The sequence below is a fragment of the Carlito syrichta genome, unplaced genomic scaffold, assembly GCF_000164805.1.
Source record: "Carlito syrichta isolate Samal-C Ts95f unplaced genomic scaffold, Tarsius_syrichta-2.0.1 Scaffold205434, whole genome shotgun sequence".
Lineage (NCBI taxonomy): Eukaryota > Metazoa > Chordata > Mammalia > Primates > Tarsiidae > Carlito > Carlito syrichta.
Window position 1 is genome coordinate 547,593 of NW_007149530.1, and position 14,375 is coordinate 561,967.

At 49.3% G+C, this 14,375-nt stretch overlaps 3 protein-coding genes across 3 annotated transcripts in view; all 3 read left to right on the forward strand.

Moving 5' to 3' along the window:
* The first annotated feature begins 188 nt into the window (after positions 1–188).
* Positions 189–1,127, forward strand: LOC103253161 (metallothionein-2). Its single transcript, XM_008051607.2, has 3 exons — positions 189–304; positions 623–688; positions 887–1,127. The coding sequence occupies exons 1-3, from the start codon at positions 277–279 to the stop codon at positions 976–978; spliced, it is 186 nt and encodes a 61-aa protein (XP_008049798.1). The 5' UTR covers positions 189–276; the 3' UTR covers positions 979–1,127.
* An 8,685-nt stretch (positions 1,128–9,812) lies between these two features.
* Positions 9,813–14,375, forward strand: part of LOC103253164 (metallothionein-2-like) — a 7,359-nt gene continuing 2,796 nt past the window's right edge. Inside the window, exon 1 of the mRNA XM_008051610.2 lies at positions 9,813–9,843. The gene's annotated coding sequence lies outside the window, so the exon portion shown is untranslated. The remainder of the gene's footprint in view (positions 9,844–14,375) is intronic.
* LOC103253163 (metallothionein-2-like) lies at positions 9,866–10,956 on the forward strand. Its single transcript, XM_008051609.1, has 3 exons — positions 9,866–9,933; positions 10,410–10,479; positions 10,800–10,956. Exons 1-3 carry the CDS (start codon positions 9,906–9,908, stop codon positions 10,888–10,890), a joined length of 189 nt encoding a protein of 62 aa, XP_008049800.1. The 5' UTR covers positions 9,866–9,905; the 3' UTR covers positions 10,891–10,956.

The following is a 14,375-nucleotide window of genomic DNA, read 5'->3' on the forward strand; positions in this document are numbered from 1 at the left end:
GCGGCCCCGGAGCGCACGTGGGGCGGCTTCTGGGAACCGGCCCCGGCGGCCCGTGTGCAAAGCGGGTGCGCCCGGCCCCGAGCGGCGAGCGGAGCCGCGAGTGACTCAGCGCGGGGCGTGTGCAGGCGGCGCCCCCGCCGGGGCGGGCTTTTGCACTCGCCCCGGCCCGGACGGGCTATAAACACAGCCCGGCGGGCGGCGCTCCGGCACGCCTCCTCCTGGTCCCAGCCCGCCCGCGTGCCGCCGCGTCCTGACTCCAGCCGCCTCCTGCTCGCCATGGACCCCAACTGTTCCTGCGCCGCCGGTGAGGGGCCCCGGGGCCGCGGTGTAGACGGCAGAGCTAGGAAGCCTTTCTGACCCTCTTTCTTCCTCTGCTCGTGCCGTTCCAGGGCACTCACTGCCCCTTCCCGAAGCGCTCTGGGGTGTCTTTCTCTCCGTCCCAGGTTACTCGGAGCCCGCTTTTCGCCGATAAGGAGGTCCGAGTTCATGAGTCGCCCAAGTCCCCCCGAGTGGGCTGTGGAGCGGCCAGGCTCGGCCGCGGACTCAGACCCAGCTCCGAACTCGCAGTCCTGAGCCAGGTACCCAGGGACCGTCCTCACCTCTGTCCTTCTCTTCCTTGCAGGTGGCTCCTGCAACTGCGCCGGCTCCTGCAAATGCAAAGAGTGCAAATGCGCGTCCTGCAAGAAGAGTGAGTGCCAGCCTCGCCCCTTCCGGTCACTGCCCTCCAGCCCAGCCCGGCCGCTACCCGTCCTCAGGGGATTAAGCGGGCTGGGCATGCCTCATCCTCGTGGGAGTTGTGCCTCCGCGGTGATGCCTGTCGGGGGGCTGGGATCCCTCTTCCCTGGGTCCCTAGCGCTCATGTCTGCCACCTCCTCTCTGTCCCCAGGCTGCTGCTCCTGCTGCCCCGTGGGCTGCGCCAAGTGTGCCCAGGGCTGCATCTGCAAAGGGGCCTCGGACAAGTGCAGCTGCTGCGCCTGAAACCGGGACGGGCCCGCTCCCACTTCCAGATGTAAATAGAGGACGTGTACAAACCCGGATTGTTTTTTTTTAAACCTGCAAATCTGACCCATTTGCTACATCCCTTTTTCTACGAAATTTGTGAATGATAATAAAAGTTGTTGATTTTATTCTCACTCTGGTTTTCTTTGTGTGTGTTGAAGTTGGTGCCCACTAGGGCTGGGGTAGGGATTGAACTGGGAGTGCAGAGACGGGGAGAACCCTCGACTTCCTGAGTGCTTTCAGGCAAGCCAGGCTGCCTCACCAAGTTTCCTCTTGTGTAAAAGGGAATTGAGCTGGTGCAGTGTGATCCCGGCTCTTGGTAACGCCGTGGGGGTAGGGTGGGATGGGGTGGGGTGTGGGTATCACTTGAACACATGAGTTCAAGACCCCGTTTCTACAAAACGGCTGGGCTTGGTGTGCACCTATACTCCGAGCTACTCAGAAGGCTAAGACAGAGGATCGCCTGAGTAGAGGAGTTTGGGGCTGCAGTGAGCTGTGATCATGCCACTGCAACCCAGCGTGGGGGACAGGGTGAGACTCTGACCAAGAAATAAATAAAATAAAAAAGGTTGAATTGTGCCAAAGCACTGGGGGGGGCGGTGAGAGTGCAGACACAGAGTCCTCTCTGTTTTCATGCCACGTGTTGATGGCAAGAAATTTCTTTATCCCTCATTTTCTTTCTTTTTTTTATTTTTGAGTTAGTGTCTCACTCTGTCACCCAGACTGGAGTGCAGTGGCGAGCTCCCGGCCACCACAGCCTCGACCTGCTGGGCTCCGGCGATCCTTCCGCCTCAGCCTTCCAAGTAGCTGGAACTACAGGCGCGTGCTACCATGCCTGGCTGATTTTTTATTTATTGTAGAGATGAGGTCTCGCCAAGTTGCCTATGCGGGTCTCGAACCCATGTGGTTTCAGGCAATCCACTCACCTCAGCCTCCCAAAGCGCGGGATTACAGGCTGAGTCACCAAGCGAGCCCTACTTATCCCTCATTTTCGCTTTCTGATTTCCCTGCCCAACTTCAGCTTCTCATCAGCTTTTAGGCTTGAAAGTTACTACCGGGAGTAGGTCCAAATCCTGTGTGCTAGGATCTTACAGGGGGCTCCTCAAGTTCTCTGTGAGGGACCAATTTTTTTCTGTCAGTCACGGATTTAAACTCAGGTGAGTTAACAAAAATTAATTTAAAAAAACCATGAAAATACATAACCAATTTTTTTAGATTTAACAGAAAATTTTTAATATATGAAGAAAAAAATAACAGGAAAAATAAAATTACAAGTACTACATATTTGTTTAAGAGCGTGCATTGCAGGGCCAGGCACAGTGGCTCACGCCTGTAATCCCAGCACTTTGGGAGGCTAAGGTGAGAGGATTGCCTGAACCCACATGGGTTCAAGACCAGCCTGGGCAACTTGGTGAGACCTCATCTATACAATAAATCAAAAAATTAGCTGGGCATGGTGGTGCATGCCTGTAGTTCCAGCTATTTGGGAGGCGGAGGCAGAAGGAACACCTGAGCCCAGCAGGTAGAGGCTGCGATGACCGTGAGCAAGCCACTGCACTCCAAACTGGGTGACAGAGTGAGACTCCAACTCAAAAAAAAGGGGGGGGGGGGGTGGGCGCAGTTGCTCACGCCTGTAATTCCAGCACTTTGGGAGGCTGAGACAAGAAGATTGCCTCTGAGCTCAGGGATTCAAGACCAGCCTGGGCAACGTGGTGAGACCTCATCCCTACAATAAATCAAAAAATAAGTTGGACGTGGTGGTGTGCACCTGTAGTTCCAACTACTTGAAAGGCTGAAGCGGAAGGATAGCCTAAACCAAGCAGGTCGCGGCTGCAGGGGCCATGAGCATGCCGCTGCCCTGCAGCACAGAGTGAGACTCCAGCTCAAAAAAAAAAAAAAAGAGAGAGAGAGAGAAAGTGTTCATTGCAGACTGGAAATAAGTCATTCACAGATGGACACCTGTGTGTGGACCACACCTTGAGCAGCACTAGCCAAAACGTCCCCACGTGGAACCATCAGTCTTGGCCTGCCCAGCAACTCTGACAGGACACTTGCTGACCCTAAAGAGCTCCCTGTTGTGACTTGGACCTCAGTGTTTGAAAGTTCCTCCCAAGACCAGGCTGAATATTCTCCTCCTTAAAATTCCAGCCCTTGGCTATGTCAAACCAGCAAAGTGACCAGCGATGGACTGGCATTTTCCTGGCAAGATAACGAGCACATGGCTGTGGATTCCAGATGAAGTACTTCCTGTCTAAAGTAATTCCTGTGCCCACGCAAGAAATTTGGAGGTTGTGGTGGCTTTCATTAGGAAGAGTGAGGCCTTGGGCAACTTGTAATTAAAGTCAACGGTTATTTCCTCTGGCTGTTTGTTGAGGGAATGCTATTTGATGTTCAGTCAAAGAGGAAGATGAGTCCCTTGGCCCAGGAATCAGGAACAAGCTTGCCTGAAGGTGCTCTATGTAAAGAGGGGTTTTCAGAAGGCAACTTGTGCCAAGGACATAGGTTTTGGTGTCAGACAGTCCTACTTCACAGCTCACGTCACCATAACTGACTGTGTGTCCTGGGTACATCACTCAACCTCTCTGAGCCTCCAATTCCTCATTTGTAGAAAGAAGATTTTAACTCAATGTAGGGGTTAATTGAGAGAGTGGCCTGGCTTCTGGCCATCGCTTAATAAACAATGGCCAGCCGGCTCCGTGGCTCAGCCTGTAATCCCGCGCCTTGGGAGGCTGAGGTGAGTGAATTGCCTGAGCCTGTGGGTTCGTGACCCACCTGGGCAACTTGGTGAGACCTCGTCTCTACAATACATCAAAAAACTAGCCGGGCATGGTAGCACGTGCCTGTAGTTCCAGCTACTTGGAAGGCTGAGCAGAAGGATCGCCGGAGCCCAGTAGGTCGAGGCTGCGGTAGCCGGGAGCGGCCACTGCACGCCAGTCTGAGCGACAGAGTGAGACTCCAACTCTAAAAAAAAAGCCAATGAAAACCATTATGATCACTCTGTCTACATGGACTTTCTTGAAGAGAGAATCTGTCTCAACAAGCTCTTGGGGGAAAACTTGTCTGGGAAGAACTATTCTGGGTTGCAGATGGAAACAGAGTAAAGCCTTGCTCACTGTGTATGGGAGAAGGGTGAATGTCCTCCTATAAAAAGCCCTCTGGGATTAAGATGCTGCTATAGTATATGAACAAACACAAAAACCTTTCCAATGTTTCAATGTGACATTCATGTGACCCACTGAGAGAGTGAATGTGCAGAGACCAAACTGACTGTGTTGTTTTCCAGAGTGGTTAAGCAATCTGCACAAGGTCACACAGCTCAGAAATCAGAACTCTGAATCTATACTGCAGCTGACCTCTTGCCCTGGCCGGGTCTGACAGATCATGAGAGCCCTAACTCTCAGAGTTCAGAGCTGGGAGGCCCATTGGCTAGTTGGCCCAATTATGCCCCTTGCTTGACAGCTGGGAAACTGAAGCCCAGGTTGCTCACAGAGCCTTGCAGAGGGATCTGACTGCTCACTCCATGGCCTCCCCACTGCTGCCTCTATGGCAGAGTTTCAGTGTCCTCTTTTACATGACATGGTGTCACAGGGTGGTGGTTGGAGGCAAGTTGATGCAATTAGCATGAATGAGTGCAAATCTCAGCTGAGTCACGTATACATGGATGACACAACCTCTTTCCTCCACCATCAAAGGAGCAGAATAATAGGAACTGGCTGGTGGGAGCAAATGAGTTAATACATGCAAGGTACTTAGAACGGTGTCTGCCACATGCCACGTAGTCTACAATATTAGCTGTGATTTTATTATCTTTATTTGTAGCACAGGGACATTTTTGTATCTCTAGACCAACAAGCCATGCCTGTTGTGCCTAATTGTGCTACTTCTACTGTCTTCATCAACTACCTGAGCATGTTAACTATGACCTAGACAGAGTTATTTACTCTTCCCACAAAATTGTGACCTGGATGGGACATACAAAACCAGGGGCAAAATAGTAGATGCCCTTACAACACACACAGATGGATCCCTGCCATTTCAACTACCACCTACACCAGACTTTACTTAACATTTGTCTTTTAAATGATTCCCATTTTCCCAAACATATTACTATTACTCATGGTTCCACAGAAACAGAACCAATAAATTGTATATAGATACATAGAGATAGAATGACAAAGATATATTTAAAGAAACTGGCTCATGTGATTGTGGGGACTGACAGGCCTGTAATTGATTAGACTGACTGGCAGCCTGGGAATTCTGTCAGGAAATGATGTTGCAGTCTTCAATCTGAGGGCAGTCTGGAGGCAAAATTTCTTTCTCTTCCTAGAACAACAGTCTTTTCTCTGAAGGTCTTCGACTGATTGGATGAGGCCCATGCACATCTTGAAGAGTAATTTGCTTTCTTCCAAGTGTATTTATTTATTTAGTTATGAGTTGGAGTCGCACAGGCTGGAGTGCAGTAGTACATTCATGTCCACCACAGCCTTGACATGCTTGGCTCAGGCTATCCTTCCACATCAGCCTTCCAAATAGCCTGATCCACAGGCATGCAATGCCACGCTCGGCTAAGTTTTTGATTTACTGTAGAAACAAGGTCTCGCCAAGTTGCCCAGGCTGGTCTGAAACCCCTAGGCTCAGGCAATCCTCTCGCCTCAGCCTCTCAAAGTGCTGGGATTAGCCTTGAGCCACCGTGCCCAGCATAAGTATACTTATTTAAATGGTAATCACCTCTTAAATATACCTTCACAACAACATCAACTTTAGTGTTTGACCAAGCAACTGAGTACTCAACCCCAGCCAAACTGACACATAAAATTAAACATCATAGTCCAACACTTGTTAATGTGGCACACCTATAGAGCTCCTAAATCCATACATAGTGTCCAAATAAAGACAAAAGCAAGGTAATGTTTCCACCCAACATGATACAACTATTCTGTGCAGCTGCAAGTGCATTAACACTTTCCCCAGAAGACATTGCAAAGTCCTTGGGGGACGTTCCTTAACATTCTACAACTTAAATACTATGTCTAAAGTTAGCAATACTTTAATATTATAATGTAGAGGTTTTGTTTGTTTGTTTAATTTATTGTAGAGACAAGGTCTCGCCAAGTTGCCCAGGCTGACCTGGAACCTCTGGGTTCAGGCAATCCTCTCGCCTTCGCCTCTCAAAGTGCTGGGATTACAGGTGTGAGCCACTGTGCCTGGCTTATGATATAAAGTTAATACATCCTCTGTTATGATAAGGGGATAAGACAGAAAAAAATGTTTGCCACATAAACACACACATTTATAACAACATAATGAAGAAATGCTCACAATAATAACATTCTTCATTTCCATTCTGTAATGGTCACATGATTGTAGCTGGTATTTATAACTACCTTCATCCACTATCTATTCAGCATTGCCTTTGTCCTCAGCAAGTATCTCAGCTGGTCATGGTTCTTGACGTGGTGACGTAAACCAAATCTTCATTCCTGAAAAGTCGGGCCCATCAGCAGTCCTGCCCAAATTAGGTTAAGGTTTCCACTGACTTTCAATCACAGGTCATGGGATTTGATACCTAAGGGCTGTCCTAAATTCCAGACATCCTCTTCCTTCCCTCCTTGGGGAGTAATCACAGTCACTCACCCCAGCCTGTACAGTGACTCCTTTCTCTGCCCATTTGTACAGAGGTAAGAGAAGCCCAAAGTGACCCAATCTTCACTTCGAGTCCAATGGAATCTGTGTTGTATCTCCCAGCAGAAGTATTCCTCTCTTTGGAAACAGGACCTGGAGACTGGTAGAATATAACTAACAGCACAGGGACAGGTAACAAAAATTTTACCTTTACAAATCAAGTAAAAGTTTCATCTATTTCACACCTAGGGACATGTTGATCAACCAGCCCACAGACCTCTGCAAGTCAGACTATCCTGCTTTGACTGAGTTGTGCTTGCCATGCCCACGTTGCCTTTGGGGAGTAAGTGCCATCCCTTGGCCCCTACTACCCTGGAATCCAATAATCTGCATTACATATAGGATTCCCAATTCAGTGGCAGTAATTTCTACTGTAATTTCTGACCTATAGAGAAGATGGACCACAGAGCTTCCCAGAGATGCTGGCGCTCCCCTCACAAATTTATTTCTCACAGTTTTGGTGAAAGGTGGGACACTCTCCCAGGTGGGACAGGCAGGTAATACATAATAAATCCCCTATAATATCTGCTTCACTCAAAGTCTACTGATTTAAATATAAGAAAATACCTTCACAGCAACATCCAGATTGGTGTTTGACCAGAGAACTGGGTAATTTGCCTAGCCAAGCTGACAAAAAATTAACCATCACGAATATTTAAATGGAAAGCAAACTCTTTATCAATGCTGAAATTGAAAACCAGTCATATGTCCAGACATAGATTTCTCTAATGTGTATTTTGTGCATACAAAGGGGACTAAAAAAACCCCAGAATTTATTTATTAAAAATTATGGGCTGAGCCGGGTGCAGAGACTCAAGTCTGTAATTTCAGCACTTTGGGAGGCCGAGGTGAGGGGATTGCCTGAGCCCAAGGGTTCGAGAACAGCCTTGGCAACTTGGTGAGGCCTCATCTCTATGATAAAATTTAAAAAATTAGCCATACGTGGCAGCACACACCTGTAGTTCTGGCCACTTGGAAGGCTGAGGTAAAAGGGTTGCCAGAACCCAGATCAATGCTGGGGTGGCTGTAAGTGTGCCACTGTACTCCAGCCTGGGTGACAGAGTAAGACTCTAACTCAAAAAAAAAAAAAATGTTGGCCAGGCCTACTGGCTCAGCCTGTAATCCCAACACTTTGGGAGCCCGAGACAAGAAGATTGCCTGAGCCCAGGAATTCGAGACCAGCCCGGGCAACTTGGTGAGACCTCATACCTACAATAAATCACAAAAAACTAGCTGGGCATGGTGGCATGGCATGCGTCTGTAGTTCTGGCTACTTAGAAGGCTGAGATGGAAGGATCACCTAAGTCCAGCAGGTTGAGGCTGCTGTGGCCGTTAATGTATCATTGTACTCCAGCCTGAGTGATAAGAGTGAGACTCCAACTCAAAAAAAAAATTGTGTATTTATTCTTACGTGTTTAAATTTCAGTCACCTTCAAAGAACCCTCTTTTTGATGCAATATACACGGAGATACCTTTTTCACTGCTCAAAATGTTTTATTCAGCTCATCAATTCTGATGCCTTTTAGTGCTTCTGCTGTCTTTTTGTTTCACCTCTTTCACATAGGCAAAACGTTTCCCTTTGAGGACCTTTTCCATCGAGAAAACAAAAAATATCACTGAAGAAGAGATAAAATGACTAGGGAGAGTGGGGTCATGTGGTTTTTGGTCAAAAACTGATTAATACTCAACCCAGTGTGGGCCGGTGTACTTGTAAATCTCTCATTGTGAAATGGGCAAACATGTTGAAAAAAATAAAATTCACTAAAGTCAAACCCAGCCTCTTACAACAATGCTAGCTGGTACACAGATACCAGTGGGTTCCTAGAACACCTGCCTAACAGAAAGAAGCCTATACTACAGTGGACCCACACTCCAAAAGATAATTACGGACTTTTTGAGGTCCCCTTTCATATACATATCTACATTTCCCTTCTCCATCACTTTCCAGCTGTCCAGAGCTGAAACGAATGTTTGCCCCTGCTTAAAAAATTTCAGGCCAAGCACAGTGGCTCACGCCTGTAATCCCAGGCCTTTTGGAGGCCAAGATGGGAGAATTGCTTTAGCCTAGGAATTTGAGACCAACCTAGAAAACATAGTGAGAATTTTCTCTAAATCATGAATAAATAGAGAGAAATAAAAATAAATAATCAAAAAAATTTTCAAGCAGTACCATGGGGTTGAAACATATCTGAGCCAAAATAAATGATTATGCATTCCCTCCTTCTCTTGGAAAACTGATTGGTTTCGGATGCAGTGGCACCAATTCCTAGAGCTATAACCTTGGGCAAGTGACTTAAATACCTTGTGCTTTGGTTTTCCGATTTGAGAAATGGGTTAATAACATTATTTCCCTTTCATTGTTCTTGGGAGAGTTCAAAGAACTAAAGTGATTAAATGGGGAATGACACAAAGCGTCATGAAACAATACTGAAATATTGAATACTGGAAGATGATAACTTTCCTCGCTTTTCTAATACCAGGCAGGGTCTCATTATCATTAAGCATCATCCCTGGCTAGAGGCCGACCACATTTTAAGGACTGAATCTGGAGTGGCGTGAGCTAGCTGGTGGGAGAACCTGGAGAATTTTATGAGAAGGAGGCCCCAACACACGTGCGGTGGTGTCCCCTCAGGCGTGAACGATGGAGGGAGGCATGACCCTGTGTCCACCGGGGGCTGTGTACAGGAGACATGGCACGGACGAGGGTGGTGACAAGGTAAGGCAGAGGCTGGGCAGACCAAGGTCCCAGTCTGTTTCTGCACACGACTCCCACGTGCGCTCTCTGGTGCCGGGAGATCTAGGGACGTGAGCATTAGGTGGGGCTTGCACTGGGACCCGGGAAAAGCGAAGAACAGAGAGCGTGACTAGGGCGGGCGGCCACGAGCACCGGGGACTGGGTTCCTGGAAGGCTCAAGGACGCTGCGCACGTCCGGGCGTGCAGCCCCGCCCCCCCCAGGAAAGCCGGAGAGGCGCCCTCGCGGTGCGCTCGGAACAGCGCTCAGAGCCGTTGCGCACCGCTAGCACTCTGCGCACCGCCGGGTCCTGACCGCGGGCGGCGAGCACAGGGCGGGGCGGGTGCAAAGACCCGGGTGTGGCCTCTGCGGCCGGCTTACTCTACGGACTCTAAAGAGAGCTGACGCCTCCTGGGCTCCAGCAGCCCCCCCCCGTCCCCCGCTGCCTCTTCGCTCTCGCCTGGAACTGGCGCCTCGCCGGGGCTTGACATGGACCCCAACTGCTCCTGCACCATTGGTAAGGGACGCCCTGCTCTGCGCCTTGGGATGTCCATTTCCCAGACCCAGAAGAGAGTATCCCTGGGTTTGAGGAGGCGCATTTGGACCTCTGGGCTACTGACCTTGGTCCAGGGCTGGATTTCTGGCCAAGCCCTGGGAGCACTTCCCTTCACCCTTGGCCTCTAGGACAGAGTTGAGAGTTCGGAAGCTCAAGGCTGCCCTGCTGAATGTCCCCCAATTATTCGAGGGACTCCTGTCTGGCCCCAGCACGCCTACCAGGCTGAGAAGGCAAGACATTGCCTCTTCTGGTTGAGAACCTGAGGTCCTGGCCCTTCCCGGCAGGAGGGGAGAGAGGATGGGGCTTCTTATGCCCTAAGTGGGACAGGAGCTCTAGGGCTGGCCCTCACAGAGGAGGGGGCACTGGAGACTCATTGACCGCCGCTGCCCCGACTGCGTCACACTCAGCGCGCACCTCTGGCCTTCTCTTTCTTGCAGGTGGCTCCTGCGCCTGCCCTGGCTCCTGCAAGTTCAAAGAGTGCAAATGCACATCCTGCAAGAAGAGTGGGTGGGGACCATCCCTGGGAACCCGGGGCTGAGGTTGGGAGGGACCCGGAGCTGGTTGAGTCTGTGCTTCTGGCAACCGGCCTTCCTTTGCCCTCGTTGGCCACACCATTCCCTCTCCAGGCTTTCTGTCCTGAGCACAACTGGGGCAGGGCAGCCTCTTGCTATTGGGACACAAGCCTCCAAGGTCCCACCTATTGTCTCAGAACAGAGCCATGCCTTCCCGAACTGTCAGTCCTCCAGGGCTTGTGCCAGGCCTCTGCTGGGCGGGGAGACGCCTGGTCAAGTCTGCTCTGACCACCCATTCTCCCCTTTCTTCCCAAGCTGCCGCTCCTGCTGCCCCGTGGGCTGTGCCAAGTGTGCCCAGGGCTGTGTCTGCAAAGAGGCCTCGGACAAGTGCAGCTGCTGTGCCTGATGTCGGGAGACCCTGATCCCAGGTAGAGGTGGAGCAACATATATAAACCTGGATTTTTTTTATACAGCCCTGACCCTTTTGCTACATTTAATTTCTGTAAGATATGTGGATTATGCCGGGTGCGGTGGCTCACGCCTGTAATCCCAGCACTTTGGGAGGGGAAGATGAGAGGATTGCCTGAGCCCAGGGGTTTGAGACTGGACTGGGTAACTTGGCGAGACCTCATCTCTACAGCAAATCAAAAAATTAGCCAGCTGTGGTGGCACTTGCCTGTGGTTCCAGCTACTTGGAAGGCTGAGGCAGAAGAATAGTCTGAGCCCGCCAGGCTGAGGCTGTGGTGGCCGTGAGCATGCCACTGTACCCCAGCCTGGGTGACAGAGTGAAACTCTGACTCAAAAAAAAAAGTGAATTACAATAAAAATGTTTTTGACTTGATTCTGACTCTGTTTTCCTTTGTGTGCTTTGGAAGATGGGACTGTGGTGGGGGATTGAACTGAGAGTGAGAGACCTGGGGCCCAGACGGACCGGACCATGGTGGGTACATAGAGGAGATGTGTGGGGCGGGGCAGGGGGGTGGAGAACAAAAGTGATGTCTGAGTTCTGTCCTCTGCACGCAACACCCTCCCAGCTCCCCCAGCTCCACCTGAGCTTGGGATCTAGGGAGGTGAGTGCTAGGCAGGGGTTGCACACAGGCTCTCTTTGGGATAGGTGTGGCACCACGGAGCAGGGGTGGGGGACAGGATACCATGGCCACTGGGCACTAGAATCTCAGAATGGTGCAACCTGAGTGCCCCCAGCAAGCCAGTTATCTCTGAGCATTCATTCACATAAGCTCGGATTACACGGAAGAGGTGGGAGACACACATATTACCACATGCTCATGTGAAATTCGGCAAAAAAGCATCACCATCTCTCACTTTCATTTTCTGACTTTCCCAGTCCAACTTTACTTCCTTCACTGTACTGTCTACTTGGAAGTGACTACATGACTGGGTGCGGTGGCTCACACCTGTCACCTGAGCACTTTGGGAGGCAGAAATGGGAGGATTGCCTAAACCCAGGGGCTCGAGACCAGCCTGGGCACGTGGAAGACCTCCTTTCTATAATAAGTAAATAAATAGTAACCGTGTGTGGTGGCATGCACCTGTGGTTCCAGCTATTAGGACAGTTGAGCTGGAAGGATCACCTGAGCCCAGCAGGTTGAAGCTGCAGTGGCTGTTAGCAAGTCACTGCTCTCCAACCTGGGTGATATTGAGACTCCGATTCAAAAAAAAGAATACTGGAACTCCCCTCACCAATTTGTTTCTCACCATTGTGGTGAAGGTGTCCCCACTATGCTCACCAAGTGGGAGAGGCAGCTAATACATAATACATCTCCTATAAAATCTGCTTTACTCAAAGTTCACTGATTTAAATGTTAGCCACATATAAGACAATACCCTCAGAGCAACAGATAGTTGGTGTTTGACCAAGGAACTGGGTAATTCACCTAGCCAAGCTGACACAAAGTTAACTATTGCAAATGTTTAAATGAAAAGCAAACTCTTTATCAATGCTGAAATTGAAACTGAATCATACGTCCAGACATAGATTCCTCTATGGTGTATTTTGTCCATACGATGGAAACCTAACAAAATCTGGAATTTATCTATACAAAATTTGCATTTATTCTTACATGTTTAAGCTTCAGTCATCTTCAAAGTATTCTCTGTTTGATGCAATACACCTATCGAGACACCTTTTCCACTGCTCAAAACAGTTCGCTGAGCTTGTCAACTGTGATGCCTTTGAGTGCTTCTGTAATTTTCCTTTTACCTCTTCCACGTTGGCCATACTTTTCCCTTTGAGGACTTTTTCATCATGAGAAACACAAAAATATCGCTCAGGGAGAGATCAGGTGAATGGGGAGGGTGGGGCCCGGGGGCCATGCTGATTTGGTCAAAAACTGATTAACACTCAGCACAGTGTGGGCGGGTGTACTTGCAAAACTCCCATCTTAAAATAGGCAAACACATGGAAAGAATCTTCAAAAAAACCCCAAAACAAAACAAGCTGAACCCAGCCTCTCAACACAAGACTTGCTTGTACAGGGATGCGTGTGCCACAAGGAGCCTGTCCTCCAAAAAGATAATTCTGGGTTTTGTGGGGTCCCCCTTCATATATATATACACACATTTCCCTTCTCCACCACCTTTCAAGTGGTCCACATTGGGCCCAAAGTTTGCTCCTATTTATAAGATTTTAGGCCAAGGAAAGTGGCTTATGCCTGGAATCCCAGGCCTTTTGGAGACCAAGACGGGAGAAGTACCTTAGTCCAGGAACTTGAGACCAACGTAGGAAACATAGCAAGAATCGTCTCCAAATTAAAAAATCAATAGGCCAGGCATTTTGGCTCATGCCTGTAATTGCAGCACTTTGGGAGGCCAGGATGAGAGGACTGCCTGAGCCCACGGGTTCATGACCAGCCTGGGGAACAAGATGGGATCTCATCTTCACAATAAATCAAAAAATTTGCCAGACGTGGTGTGTGCCTGCAGTTTAACTACTTGGAAGGCTTAAGCAGAAGGATCAACTGAGCCCAGCAGGTCAAGGCTGCGGTGGCCATGAGTGTGCCACTACACCCTAGCCTGGGCGACAGAGTGAGATTTCAACTCAAAAATAAGTACATATATACATACATAAATACATAAATCAGCAGGGCACGGTGGCTCAAGCCTGTAATGCCAGCACTTTGGGAGACCAAGTCAAGAGGATTGCCTGAGTCCATGGGTTTGAGACTGGCCTGAGCAAGATGGTGAGATGGCATCTCTACAATAAATAAAAAAAATTAGCCGGGAGTGGTAGAACATGCCTGAGGCTCTGGCTACTTGGACGGCTGAGGTGGATGGATCACTGGAGCCCAGCAGGACAACACTAGGGTGACCGTTGAGCATGCCACTGCACTACAGCCTGGGCAGTGGAGTGAGACTCCAACTCAGCAACAATCAATCAAAGTAAAGAATTTTAAAAAAAAGAAATCAAGCACTACTGTGGTGTTGAAAACATATCTGGGCCAAAGGAAACCTTTATGTTTCCCCTCCTCTTGGGAAACTAACAGGCTTCAGGTCCAGTGGTACCACGTCCTAAGGTTGTAACCCTGGGCAAGAGACTTAAATGCCTTGTGCTTTGGTTTTCCCATGTGAGAAATGGGTTAATAACAGCATTTCCCTTTCATTGTTCTTGGGAGAATTCAAAGAACCCAAGTGATTAAAACAGGGCTGATACTGATCATCATGTGCCAGGAGCATTGAAAGGTAAATATTCCTTGTTTTCTTATTTCACGCAGGGTCTGTCTATCACCTAGCATCCACCCTGGCTCGGGGTCTGCCACATTTTCAGGACTGGATCTGGAGTGGCGTGAGCTGGCTGGTGGGAGAGCCTGGAGAATCTTACGCGAAGGACGCCTGACAAACACGACCTTGCGTCCCCTCAGGCATGGAGGATGG